We start from the raw sequence: 14,914 nt of genomic DNA on the forward strand, positions 1-14,914 counted from the left end.
AATTTTATCTTTTTCTGTCGGCCAGCTTTATAGGTACTTTTCCCCATTTTCCACACCACCCCCAACACACCCACCCACCTACCTTTTGCCTGACACAAAAATCTTTGGCAAACTTTGCACTTAATTTTTAATTTTCTTTCATTTGGCCTTTGACCGTGGGCCGTCGGTGGACAAGCGATGCTCAATTTAACCTGGCCAACGGGAAGCTCCTTGTTTCTTACAACAAAAAATTTGAGTAGGGGAAGGGGGAAGGTAAACATAACAAAAAAAAAAAAAAAACAAGAGCAACAAGCGCGGCAACAAATACAAAAACAACAAGCTGCAAAATGCTCCACTGCGTTCCATAGTAAAAAAAATCAAGAAAATAAGAGGAAAAGTCGGGGAAATCTCGGCTCAAAGAAGCTGCCGCATACTTAAGGGCGGCGAAGCAGATATAAAAAAAAAGAAAGAAGGGGGAGGGGGAGGGGGAGGGGGTGGCGTGTAGAAAAGGCCAAATTTAATTTGTGCTCAGTGGCTGTGGCAACTTTGGGCCCGTTGTGCCATGAAGAAATTGCTACCCAATTACGTAATAAAATCTGACTGAAGTTTCTACTCTTATTATTTAATTTTTTCTTTATCTTCATCTCTGTGCTATCTCTCTCTTTCTCTCTCTACTACCCCTCTCCCTCTCACTCTTCTTAAATTGTTCAAGGGGATTTGGTAGAAGGAAAGGCAAAAAATATTAAGGGGGAAGTTGACTGCGCCTGCTGGAAAAATCCCACTTTTGGCGCTTATCAAGAAAATGAAGCTGTAAAAACAAAATGCCATGGCGTCAAATCAAGTTTTTCATATTAATTGATACAAAAATGAAGAAACAAAAGTTAAAGAAACTTAAAAAAAGAAAAATTTTAAAAATAAATAGCAAAAAAACAAACTTAACAAATATCTAAAGATTTTTTAGCATAATTTCTTAATTATTTAATAAATTCTCACCATTTATAATTCTATTAAAATGAATTTTCCAGTTTTAAACTTAACTTTGAATTAATTTCATTGAATTTAAAATATAATATAACCATAAACAAATTTAAAACCCAAGTAAAATTCTCAAAATCTTATTACTGGCAAAGAAGAGGAGTTCCCTTTGGCCACAAAACTTCATTTCCATTGTTAAACAAACAGTAATAAATGAGTTTTTTGGGCCAACAAACTACTATTCCTGTTGACCAAAGTCACAGAGCTGGAAAATTCCACAAAAACGAGAGAATAAAACCAACCGAAAAAGTGAAATAAATAAGTAAAGACAGGAAAAGTAGGAAGAGCTGCAAAGGAATGCAAAAGAAAACCGACAGCAAAAACCAAGGGTAATAAGTGGCCCTGTGGTGCAGCTTTGTAAATCTTCAATTTCAACACAAAAACAAAGCAAAAGCCACAAAAAGTTATAAGTATATATATGTATATTATATATATATATACAACAAGTGTATATATATATAAAGTACCATTTTGTATACCCAAAAGCCGATTTTAGCTCTCACAACCCAGGAGTCTCAGGTGTGAATCACCGGAATCCTCTGAGGAAAATCATGAAAAAAATCGTTTGGGGGAAAAGTACACCCAGAGCCATGAACTTTTCTTGGAAATTTATGATTCGACGAATTAAATTATGCGTGCAGTACATTAAAAAAACAAAAACAGGAAGAAATGCCTTGAAAAAAAAATAAATATAAAATAACTGGAGGCTAAAAAAGAGCAAAAAGAGGAAACAGCGGTAAATGAAGCGTAAAACGAGCAGAACAGCTGATAACAAAAAAAAATAGGCACAAGGATAATCAAGGCGAAAAAAAAAAACAGAAAATAAAATAAGCCAGGAAAAAGGTTTAATTTAAAGAACATTTTTAAAAAAATCCCTTAAAATTCTTAAAGCTGAAAATCACATATCAAAACACATTAAATTTTATAAGAATTTATATTTAATGTTGATTATTTAATCAAGAGCTTATAAAATTAAATATTTTAATATCATAAATTATTTAAAAATTATGTTTAAAGATGATTATTTTGTATAAAAATATTATAAATAAAATATTTGAAAATATTTACCATAAAGCTATTAAGCTTCTCTAAATAAATATAAATCCTACTTTTAATATATTATTTCAGCAATTATTTGTTAATTTGATTATTACGTTTAATTGTATAAATTTTACTATTTAAAATAAAAATTTTAAAAATATATTTATTCCAAATTAAATATTTTTATATATTAAAAAATATATTAAATTATATCAAAAAATATTTTCAAAGTTAATCAATTTATAAAGAAATATTGTAAATTAAATATTTATATTTTTAAACTTAAATAAATATAATTTCCTCTAATTATTCATTTAATTAAAGCTTTAATCTACTTTAATCAGTTGAAAATAAAACCCAACACTTAAGCCATAATCTTCTCATATTCGCTTTTTTTTATTTTTTCCTTTTGTTTCCATGAAAAATGCGTTCAATTTTGTTTTTCTCATTATCGAAATTGTGGAAATAAACGAAAAAAAGAAGAAGAAAATAAAAGAAAAAAGAAAATAACAACTGAGAGAGAGTGACTGAAATACAGAAATGTATATTCAACACGACATTCGCTTTGCTTTTCCTGCAATTGCCAATCAATGTGCAATCTTCTCAGTCTCTTTGTAAATGTATCTGTAGATGTGTGTGTACACTCTGTGTGTGTGTGTGTGTACCAAAAGGCAATAATCATAAAAAACCGTCAAACGCTTTGTTTTTGTTCTCCAGAATTGAGGCAATAATGGTGGAAAAAAAGGAAGAAGGGAGAAAGAAGGCAGAGAAAACTCTGTCTTGGTTTGCGATTATTTTGCCATTACTTTCCATTATTTTACTTTATTTCAATGACTGTTTACATTAGGCATACACGCACACACAATACACACTCAGCCACACACGCACACACACTTGAGAGAGAAGCCGCAGATAAGTGCTGCATACTTTCGGGCGCGTGAGCTGCTTATTTTTGGTCCTTTGCTTTTACTTCCTGCGATTGTTTGTGTGCGTAAACAGAGAACAATTTCAGAAAATATTAAAATCAATTTAATTAAATATTTTTAGATTATTTAAAGTTATTTTTTGTATAACTATAAATTAAATAAATAATAATAAATATTAAAATACATTTTATTAAATATTTAAAATTATGTAAAACAAATTTTATTAAATATTGAAATTATTTAAAAAAATATATATTGTTTTTTAATTTTAATTTAATTAAAATAAAGAGAAAAATCGATTTCATGTAATTTTTTATAGGTTTGCTAAATTTTTATATTTATCTACATATATATTTTTTATAAACGATTTTTCCCAGTGCAACTCGAAGCCACTTCACTTTTGCTTATTGAGCTGGGGCCAAAGGCAAGCAACATCACAGTACTTGATACTTTGATTTCGTAATATATATACACACACACATTTCTACTCAAGTTTTTCCCAAAAGATTTTGATATCTTTATATTAATAAAAACAAAAAAAAAATAAAAATAAACAAACAAAAATCTCCCTTTATATTTGCAGGCGGAGATTTGGAGCGTCTTCATTGCAATTCTGCGCAAAAGCGTCCGCAATCTACAGGCCTGCACAGATGTTGGCCTCATTGAGCATGTTCTGGTCCGCCTGCAGCGCTCCGAAACGGTTGTGGCAGGTATGTAAAATATTTGAAATATTTACAAATATATTTTATACCATAAAATATAATTTTAATATAAATATATAACAATTTTGTTACTTTTTATACTAAAGAAACTTGACTCTATAGTTTTTATTTATATTTTTATAAGGTTGTAGCACCTAAAAATATTTATAAACTAAAAACTTTAACCTTTACAAATTATTTCCAAATCTAAATCCAATTAAAGTCAAAAGGGTAAAATGTCTTTATGCATTCCCAACATATTTTCATTCTGAAAACTGTGCAAGTTGACTTCACAAACAGAAATTAAACTGAAAAACACACAAATGAAATGCCCGAAAGCGTATATATTTTCGCTTGATTGTGTGTGAAATATATATATTTTAGAAAATCGTGCAAAGTTAGGGGGGATGGATCGTTACGTTTTTAATCATAATTCAGGTGAAGCTTTATGGAGTTTGGCCAGAACAATTGAGTTTCCACAGAACCTCCAGTAACCGAAAATATTCCGCCTTTTCTATTGTTTGAATTTTGGCTTGAATGGATACTGGGGGTAGGGGAGGGGTGTAAACCAGGGGGCTACGTTTCGGGTTTCTTTGGTTTTTGGCGGCGTCTGGCTGGTCCGCCAAATTGCCTCTCGATTAATTTCACGCTTGTCAGCAGCACTGACACGCCCAGTTTGGGGGAAAAAACGAGAAACCACCGAGACCGAGTTGCCACCCCCAAGGGCTATGCTATACGAGTGTGTGTGTGTGTGTGTGTAGAAAATCCAGGAAAATTTGCGGGATGTGAGAGAAAGAGCAGCTCGGCAGCAAATTTGCTCTTCATTAGCGGACCAGGCACCACCCAAACCTAACAGATGTGGTCAAAATAATAGGAATTTATGTATTTAATAATAATATATACTTATTTATTTATATTTTATTATATATTTTTTGATTATATATTTATATAAATTTAAATAAATATATATATATATTATATTAAAGCAAAAACAGACCCGTAAACCTTTAAAAAAAAACTTTAAAAATTCCCAAAAAATATCTTCACTCTTCAGCAGTACCTATACTTTTGACCACAACTGTTTTTTCCATACCTCCCCTCCCCCAATGGAGGACAACGCACACAGAACCACGATGCTTTAAGCATGTGCGTGCCTTTGGCTTTGATTTTGATTTTATTAAGTCAATGACACATCTGTGGTCTCCACCGCCAAGCACCAACTCCGTAACCCACAACCCACAAGCCCTTCTAACCCCAGACCCCGGCTCCTTACCACCCACCTACCCACCTACCCACCACCACACCTTTCACACACATATCTTTTCCAGCTTCTTTAGCTTCTTCTTCATTCCGCATTTAACGAACTGTAACTGCTGTCAATTTGCAGTCGCTGACTTTTGAGCTCTGCGTGTGTATGCGTGAAACTTGCCAAGGGGGGTAAGAGTGGTGGGGGTAGGAGGGAAGGGAGTTCAGAAAAAGAAAAAAAAAAAAAAAAGAAGACTCCAAACAAAGACATAATTTTATACTTACACTAAAGCAAACAAAAGTAAAAAGAAATTAATGAAAGAACTTCAAGGGTTTTGGAATCGTTTAAAATCCTTTAGAAACGATGTCTAAAAGTATGCAATAATAATTTAAAATTGGAAAAAATAAAGGTATATCTTTTTATATATGATATATATAAAATATTTAATATTATATTAAAATTATGGATATATTTTCAATTGATTTCAAACCCCTTGGTAATATTTAAGGTACTCCAAAAATCAATATGGTTTTTAAAACTCTTAAAAAGGTGTCTAAAAGTATGCAATTATATATATTTTATTTTATATATTATTATTATTTTTTTACATTATATAATTTTTTACATTATATAATTATATATTTTTTAAGCATAATTTTCTATAATTCTAAAATATGAATTTATATTTCTTTCACTGTAAATCTGAAGATATCTTTCTCAAGCATTTTTATTTTATATTATATTACTATAATTATTTCTTTCTCTGTACATTAGTAGATGTCTGTCTGTAACATATAATACACTCCCCGCTTATTTTCTCGTGTCGTGTGTGTCTGTGTCACCTGACAAATGCCGAAACGTGACACTTGCCAAGAAATTAGATAAGTTAAAAGTTCGTTGTCTTGGCCAAAGTTGAGCTTAGAGTGGCAACTTCTAGGATTCCCTTACTCACTCTCTCTCTCTCTCTTTTTATCTTCCTCTCTCTCTCTTCCTCCTGAAAGAAATTGCCTACTTTCCTGGTTGGCAACTTAAAGTGCCTAAAATGTCCGCAATGCAATCGCAAAAATTTTGATAAGAGAAATTGTTGCGCTAAACGCTCTCACTTATTTCTCTCTTGCTCTATACATATATATACATCAGACATATATATAGATCTCTATATAGTAGTATGATATATATACATCCTGCTGATGATGATGAGTTGGGGCAGTAAAAACTTTGGCATGCCAAAGAAAATGTAATTAAATGCTGATGATGCTGCTGCTGCTGTGGCGAGGGAAAAGCGTGCGGAAAAGTGGAGAAAAGCCGGCAAAAGCGTCACTGAACAGCAACTGGGGAGGCTGAAACAGCAAACTGGGCAACATTGTCGTCTTGGGAATGCCGCCGGGAATGCTGGGGCATATAGGGGGTTTCAGGGGCGACTACCAAACTTGGGTCAACCAGTGGCCCAAAGGTTGGGAGGCTCTGCTGCCAGTTACTCAATTTCTTAATTCACGCAACCCGAAACGTGTTGATGGTGTGTGTGCACTGTGAGAAAAAATAGTTCTGGCTGAAGCTAGAATTGAATTTTGAACGTTTTAATTACATTATACTAAAAATATAATGAATATTCAAATGAAATGAAATACTATTAAGACACTAACAAAAAATATAAATAAATTGTTAATGCAATAAGCCAGGCATCTCCAGCTCACAGATCTAGAGTACTTTTCTTTGTTTTTTTTTAAATACAGAAAAAAGAAACAGAGATACAAAAAAGTTATAGAATTTGTTGGTTAAATACAATATTTATTTTTAAATTTAAGTAAAATAAAATACTTAAGTATTATTATTATAATTATTATTATTAAAAATTAAAAAAAAAAATTAAAACACACAAATAGATAAAAATAAATTATATAACTTTTTTTTTGGAATTACAAATATTAAAAGCCTCTTAAAACACTTTAAGAAGACAAATTAAACTCTTATTCAATATTTTAAGACTTTTTTAAATATATTTTCCGTGTGAAATACTGTATGTATGCATTGGAGAAGGGGTCAAGGGGGGCTAAGTGAGGTGAAAAGGGGTGAATGGAATGGTTGGTGGGCTAATGGGAAATGGAAAGGTGAACCAACAGGCCAGGCATTAAAACGGCCCGAGCGTCCCATTTCAATTAGTGTGCATTACAAATGAAGTTTGGGAATAGCGCAAGCAGACGACAACGACGACGACGACTACGCCCTCCGCCCATGGCACCCAAGGGGGGCCCAAGCAACAGAGACAGAGTAAGAGGGAGGCAGAGAGAGAGGCACAGAGAAAAAGAGGGAGAGAGAGAGAGAGAGAGGAAGGGCGACGGAGGCAATCAGTTTGAACTCCAGAATTAATAACTATTTGGCCAAGCTTTTGGCTAAACTTGATTGAAAATGCAAGAGCTTCAACGGGGAGGGGTTAAAACTTACCAAAGAGTCATCATCTTGGCTGTGTTATTAAAGACTGAGATGGCTAAATATTTATATATATATGTATATGTGGCTCTTGGCCAAAAACTTTTATACTGTGGCTATTAAAATTTCTTGAATTATATATGCGCTATGTTGCTCTCGAAGGTAACTTGAAAGTTTGCCTGATGGAATGTCCTTAATGCTTTGCTATTAAATAATATTCTTGGGCCACTTGTTTACCATTTGAAAGCGATGAAATATTTGTTGTTTTTGATAGGAATTTTAATAAACTTTGAAAACTAGTACAAAATAGTTAAAGAACAAGTTTCAAGTGTAAATTAAAAATATTTTTAAATGGAGTTGCAAGTGCTTATTCATATCAAAAAGTAAATGTGAATAACTCTAATGATTCAGCTCAAGTGGCAACAAAAAGAAGTATATTTTTTTATATTTAAAAAAAATGTATCTAAAAAAGTCTCCCTAAACTAGGCAAACTTTTCTAAAATTACGCAAACGTTTCCATGGACTTAAGGCAAAGCAGCATGAAATCCGGATAGGTTACATTGTAAATAAAATTAATAATAATAATTAATTAAAAGAAAAAAATTAATAATAATAATTAATTCTTTTCTGGTTGGCTTCATTTAGTTCCCTTTACAAAATATGGGCGAATTCCACTTGTTTTGCAGGTCAATTTATCATAAAAACCATTAATTTACCCTAAAATTATCATATCGAAAAAAATTCCACACATGTGCACTTATAATTCCCAACTGGTTTTAGCATCTCCGTAATGAAGTCGCGGTTGCCGGTCAAAGGTTAAGCAGTGGTAAACACGTGTGGTGTTGTGTGTTGGTGTTATTACATACATATGTGATATTAGATGTGCTATTACATAGGTACATTGGTACTTTTGGGGTAAAAGTAACTCAATTTTGTCTTAAATCTAGAAAAATTGCCCTAGGTTTGTGCACTTGTTTAAAGCTCTTCTGGCACTTCTTCATTTTCTTCTTTAAAGCCCATCTGGCAACTTTCCGTTACCCTTCTTGACCTTCCTTTTAAATTGGAATACCATTCGCGTCTGGCAATGACAGTGCTAGATCAAATGCAATATAGCGTATGGCCTTGCCGCGACCACGCCCACTCAACCGACCCCAAGCCACCGCCCGCCGCCCTTCTCTTAGCGTTACGCCCCTCGGCTCTGTGAGAGCGCGTGTCCTTGCCACTTGGGTGAGCGCGAGGACTTTGCATTTGGTTTTCGCATCTGCATCTGCATCTGCATCAGCTTGCATTTGCATTTAGCATTTAGGATTTGCATTTGGTCTTTGGCCGCCTGCCGCTTGCCGCCACCTGAGCTAAAACGGGAACTTGATTGTTGCCACAAACACGGAGGCTGTCAGCAGCATTTGTGCATATCCTTTAGGCCATCTCGAAACACACACACACTCAACACTTAGTGGCTTGGACATGCGGCTTATGTTTGGCCTTAGACTTGCATATCAAAACTATAAATAAATTCAACAGCCTAATTTTGGGAAAATTAATGAGTGTTTTTGAGCTATTTTGAATTTTGAATTAAATTAAATTTAATTAAAATATATTTATTATATATTTATTTATTTTTAATCTACAGATCTGCTCATCGAAATGCTGGGCGTGCTGGCCAGCTACAGCATAACGGTAAAGGAGCTGAAGCTGCTCTTTGGCACAATGAAGGCCAACAATGGCAAATGGCCACGGCACTCGGCCAAGCTCCTGAATGTCCTACGGCAGATGCCCCACCGCAACGGGCCGGATGTCTTCTTTAGTTTTCCGGGTCGCAAGGGATCGGTAAGTGGCAAACTAATGTGAAATGCCATATATACCTCCATAGGTTAAATGCAAGAGATCCTAGTAGATGAACGGGTTTCAACAACAAAATATGGGAATTCTTTTAAATTTTGTAATATTTTTCATTTCCCATTTAAAAATTTATAAATCCCATATTTTATCCCTTTTTGTATTCTCTTATCATTGTAAAACTTTCCATGAAATGCCTGTTTCCTGTCCCAACTAAATACTAAATATGAAATGTGTGTGCTAGCCAGCTGATATTTTTTTTTGTTGAATTGAATTCTAGTTTAGGCCAGGCAATATCTTTTGTGTCGCTTGCATTTTTTTATTGAATGCAACTGGCAGGAACAAAGGCCCACAGGCATAGAAACACACACATATATATACTATATATGTTATAGTAAGCCTAGAATGAGGTCTCCAGGGGTGTGTGTACCCATGGACATTTCCGGGGGCTTTTATTTTATTGCATCGCACTCAAAACGAATTCGAAATGTGCGCAGGGTGGTGTCCTGGGGTGTGAGTGTGTTTGACCAGTCCACTCTATCGATGTGTCCATCGCCCCATAAACGCATAAAAAATGCCATAAAGTGAATTGGAAGTCAAATGGGAACATGGTCCAATAAAAAGGCGCGCTATCGTGGAGGAGGAGGAACAACCAACCCCCCACGAAAAAACACACCCATGAAATATCCTCCACATCCTCGAATCTAACCATCACCATCATCATCATCATCATTGTCGCATTCCCTCTTTCCAGTCGTGCGCCGATTTTTCACGCATTTGGCCTCTTTTTAATTTTCGTTTAGCCAGCTTTTAGGCGACACTATTACTCCTCTCCTCTCTTTTTTTTTTTTTTTTTTGTGTGTGAAAATCCCATCCCATCCACCGCCCATTTAACCGGCGATCAGCGATCCACAAGCACGCCTAATGTCATTGATGGCGCTGATTGCAACAGGACGGGATTCGATTCGAATAATGAGATTTTCGGAAAGCCAAAACCCAAAATCACCAGGGCACCATTTCAGTTTCCTCCATTTCCCCCAATTTCTATCCGAATTGATGTCACAGGAAGAAGGAAAAGGCACAGAGAGAAAGAGAACATATATTGAGGGATTTTTGTTAATAAAAGATAAAAATTATTTGAAATTGAATACTATTTTTAATATGATTACAAAAACATAAAATAATAAAAAATGTATTATTCGTTGGAATATTTGTTGAAAGCCGTTGGTGTATATTTAGAAAATGTGTTGGCGTAAATTTTTTATACCAATTTAAAATCTTCAATGCTTTTTCAAGGTATATTTTAAAACCAAAAATTTCTAAAAAAAAAAATATAATTTATTTTTTATTGGAATTATTGGAAAATATTTCTTAAAAGCCGTTGGTGTAAATTTATAAAAGTTGTTGAAAGTTATGGGTGTACATTTTTTATAGCAATTTAAATTCTTTGCTATTTTACTCTTTTTTTTTTTTTCTTAAATCTCTTTTTGTTTACCTTAAGCACTTATATTTGTCTCAGTGTATGGAAAATCAAAAACTGGGCAAAAATGGAGGCGTGACATGGCGGGACCAGTGGCTGCGGGCTGTGGCAGTGAGTGCAAAGTTGCTGCAACCGCAGCAAAACTCTCCAACAGTGTCAGCCTTTGTCACGTCCGCCTGGCCTTAACCCATTTAGCCGGGTTTTTCTCGGGTTTCTCCGGGTGCCCCTATTGTCCCCCTTGAAGAATGGCAGGCCGCAGGATAAGTGCAAAGTAAATGAAATTTGATCTTTGAGAGAGAGAGAGAGCGTGAGAGGTTCAAAGAGTCGAACAAAGCTCAAGAGTAAATAGATGATTAAATAACCAGGCAAATAATAAATATAAATAAATCATACAAAAGCAAATGGGAGAGCGAGTCTTGCTTAAATGATGGCCATTAATCACAGAAATATAGCTTTAAATAATTTGTTTATTAATGAAATATAATAAATCAAATGATAATAGATGCACATTGGCTTTCAAATCGAGGCAAAAATTAAATAAATTGCAATTAATAAGTCTTCAGTTTAACTTGAAGCCACAACGAATTAATTAAAGTCAATCAAAAAATTACTAAAGCCAAATTGTAAATGACATTGTGACAACAGAATACCAAAATGTTGACTCTCTCTCTGTGATGAAAGATAAGTGGCACTGCTGCTGCTTTGTCTGAGGCCATCAGATGCATAAATAGTTATGAAGATGATTTACCTGAGATGCCTCAAGCGGATAATGTCTGTTGGATTTTCAAAGAAATAATAATAATGTGCTGCATTGTCATACATTTTACCAACAGCTGGAATGGAATTTATGAACTGAATGCCAGCAAATACCATTAGTTGGCTTAGAGTATACAAATATATATATACATATATATATAGCATACTGATGATAAATCAAATGTGCTCATTTCCTTTTAATTCTCTGTCCATTCCTGTTGCGGCCTGGGCTTCCTTCTTGAATTTCTGGAATGGCTTTGAGGTTGTGTGCCACAGGAAATACATTCATTCGTGTGTAGTTTTGCAAAGTGTGGAATGCCACAAGTTTTTACTCTCCCTCCTCCTCTCCCTTTCAGCTCATTCAAAAGTATATTTCCTGTGATTTATTCCGTTTGTTTAGAGTATAGAAAACTGCGGTTTTCCCTGAGGGTCTCTTTTACAAGTCAAAGAAAATCAAATTGCCCACGAAATGTTTTCATAATTGATATATATGTATATATATACAGCAAAATTCAACTCAAATTTAAACTAATTGATTCTTGGCTTGATTTTCTCTTTTAGGCCATGGTCCTGCCGCCTTTGGCCAAGTGGCCCTACGAGAATGGGTTCACCTTCACCACCTGGTTCCGCCTGGATCCCATTAACTCGGTGAATATTGAACGGGAGAAGCCCTACCTCTACTGGTGAGTAACTCTAATACAATTATAATAAATATTTAAGTAATATATTTATTTAATTTTTTTTTGTTAGTAAATATTAAAAATACTTTTTTATATTTAAGAAAAATCGTCATAAAAAAATCTAATTTATAATTTAAAACTAAGAATAGGTTTCCTCAAAACAAGACAATATAATTTTTTATAATTCTTTTTTCTATTTTTTTTTTTTTAAATTAAAGGCTTTTGCTTTCTTTTTAAAATAAGGGCACATTTTTCTTGCTTTGCTGGTCAATTTATCATAAAAACTAGGGCGAATTTGTCCAAAAATTTGTCGTCCAAAAAATTCCACACATGTGCACCTATAATTCCCAACTGGTTTTAGCATCTCCGTAATGAAGTCGCGGTTGCCGGTCAAAGGTTATGCAGTGTTGAAGACGTGTTGTGTTGTGTTTTTATGTTATTACAAACAAATGTGATATTTACATGTGTTATTACATAGTTACTTACCCTAAAAGTCACTTAAATTCTTTTTAATTCAGTTAAAATCTTTATAAATGTAAGAAAAATTCATCTTTAAAAGTTAACAAAAGTTAAAAAAATATGGTAATAGACTTTGGAAAGTTGTTTTTTTGACTTAAATGCGTTTTTGGGTGTGAAATTATTTAACCATTTAATTTATTAAAAATTGTTGTTTCCCCTTTGCAGCTTTAAGACATCGAAGGGCGTAGGCTATACGGCGCACTTTGTGGGCAACTGCCTCGTTCTCACCTCCATGAAGGTCAAGGGCAAGGGCTTTCAGCATTGTGTCAAATACGAATTCCAGCCACGAAAGGTAAGACATTGGTCTATCAATTAAAATATAAAAAAAAATATTCATATATATATTTTATTCCCCACTTTTCAGTGGTATATGATTGCCATAGTGTATATATACAATCGTTGGACGAAAAGCGAAATCAAGTGCCTCGTTAATGGACAGCTGGCCTCCTCCACGGAAATGGCCTGGTTTGTTTCCACAAACGATGTAAGTATTTGAATTTAATTATATTTATATTTGCATTTAATTAAGAATAAATAAAATATTTATAAAATTTATTTTGATTTTCTTTACAGCCCTTTGACAAGTGCTATATAGGAGCCACGCCCGAGTTGGACGAGGAGCGCGTGTTCTGCGGCCAAATGTCGGCGATTTACCTGTTTAGCGAGGCGTTGACCACGCAGCAGATTTGCGCGATGCACCGCCTGGGTCCCGGCTACAAGGTAAGTCTACTTGCTTCTCGGGCTTATGTTTTTGGGGGGTATGATGTTGTTTGTGGAGTGGGTGTCCTAGCACCACCAAAGCGCACCGAATCTGCACAGCCGAACGCCGCAGCAGCAGCTAAAACCTTGTCCTTGTCTGTACAGAAATAATGTGATTTGTTTATACGTATTATACATATTTTATATATATATATATATATTGCCGTTTCTCTTTTCTTTTTGCTCTTTTTTCTCTCTCTGTCCGCTGCACCGCTAAAAAAAATAAATACTACCAACAAAAAAATTAAAACAAAAATGCACCAAAAATCCAACACCAAAAAAAAAACACAAAAACACCATAAAAAAATTATATAAAAAAAACAACAACAACAACAAAAAAAACAGTCGCAGTTTCGATTCGACAACGAGTGCTATCTGAATCTGCCGGACAATCACAAGCGGGTGAGTCACTTTCAACTCTTGCCAGCAACGTCCACAACATCCTTGCCGGTGGTGGGCGGCAGCACTGGGAGTGGCAGTGGCACTGGCACCGGCGATGCGGCAGCAGCAGCAGCTGCCGCCGCTGGTCAGCAACAGTTGCAGTTGCAATTCCAAATCCTGGCCGCCGAGCAGGAGGCGCGAGCCATCGATTGGTCCGACGAGAGGCTGGATTTGAATGCGGCCTTTGTGAAAATTCGAGCGGTACTTACCGCACGCAATGCGGTGACTTTGGCCAGTAATAATAGTAGTAGTAATGCTGCCACGGCAGCAGCAGCAGCAGCAGCCGCCGCTGCAGCAGCAGCAACAGCAACGCCGGCCGCAGCAGCCACACCCACGGGACACACACCTTCCACGGAGGACACCCAACAGCAGCAGCAGCAGCAGCAGCAGCATCAGGCACATGCAACACAGGGCGACAGCGATCCGCTTGGCCATTTGCCCACCGGAAATGCTTCTTTCGGTATTTATCTTTTGTTTATTATTTTATTTAATTAATTTTGTTTTTGATTTTAATTTTATAAATATTTTGTTTTTATTATCATTTATCGTCTGGCAAGCAGAGCAACTGCGTCGCATGTCCAGCGCCAGCAATCTGAGCTCCCTGATGGCAACCGCCGACACTGAGGAGGTCAACCAGCTGAAAGCTGTAAGCAAACTTTTATTTATTTCTATTATTTATTTATTTTGTTTGGCTAATTTTTAAGTAACACCAATTTTATTTACTTTTGTGTGTATATATCAGGGTTTTTTGTTTTAAAACAAAGGATTCTACACTCAGGCAAATTATTTAAATCAAGAAAAGTTGCTTTTAAATTTAGAAAAGGGGCCCAAAATTAAGAAATCCTTTTTTAATTGTAGGAGAATAATTTATATATTTTTTATAACTATAAAATAGATATTCCCATATTTGGAACAACTCGCCTTAGAAATTAGTAAAATATTCTACATTCAAGAAGAATATTTCTTGATTTAAAAAAGGTTTTTTAATCTTAATTTAAAGCAAATTTTTTTCTTAAATTTCTAAAAAATATACGTTTGGAAAATGTCTTTCTTAGGGCGTTTTTAGATAAAAATTTGTATGAGTGTAC

The 14,914-nt window shown here is 34.7% G+C and overlaps 1 protein-coding gene across 8 annotated transcripts in view; it reads left to right on the plus strand.

Moving 5' to 3' along the window:
- rg (A kinase anchor protein rugose) overlaps positions 1 to 14,914 on the plus strand; it is a 211,871-nt gene that overhangs the window by 159,337 nt on the left and 37,620 nt on the right. For 4 of the 8 annotated variants that reach the window (XM_017179737.3, XM_070288013.1, XM_070288011.1 and 1 more), the window contains exons 4-11: positions 3,565 to 3,691; positions 8,986 to 9,182; positions 11,989 to 12,110; positions 12,792 to 12,918; positions 12,991 to 13,110; positions 13,200 to 13,346; positions 13,731 to 14,286; positions 14,384 to 14,472. In XM_017179737.3, coding sequence (XP_017035226.1) covers positions 3,565 to 3,691; positions 8,986 to 9,182; positions 11,989 to 12,110; positions 12,792 to 12,918; positions 12,991 to 13,110; positions 13,200 to 13,346; positions 13,731 to 14,286; positions 14,384 to 14,472 — 1,485 coding nt within the window. Of the gene's footprint in view, positions 1 to 3,564; positions 3,692 to 8,985; positions 9,183 to 11,988; positions 12,111 to 12,670; positions 12,690 to 12,791; positions 12,919 to 12,990; positions 13,111 to 13,199; positions 13,347 to 13,730; positions 14,287 to 14,383; positions 14,473 to 14,914 lie in introns of those variants that run through there. The other 4 variants (XM_017179730.3, XM_070288012.1, XM_017179740.3 and 1 more) reach the window with 2 other exon arrangements.

This window comes from Drosophila kikkawai, chromosome X, assembly GCF_030179895.1.
Source record: "Drosophila kikkawai strain 14028-0561.14 chromosome X, DkikHiC1v2, whole genome shotgun sequence".
In the NCBI taxonomy this organism is placed as follows: domain Eukaryota; kingdom Metazoa; phylum Arthropoda; class Insecta; order Diptera; family Drosophilidae; genus Drosophila; species Drosophila kikkawai.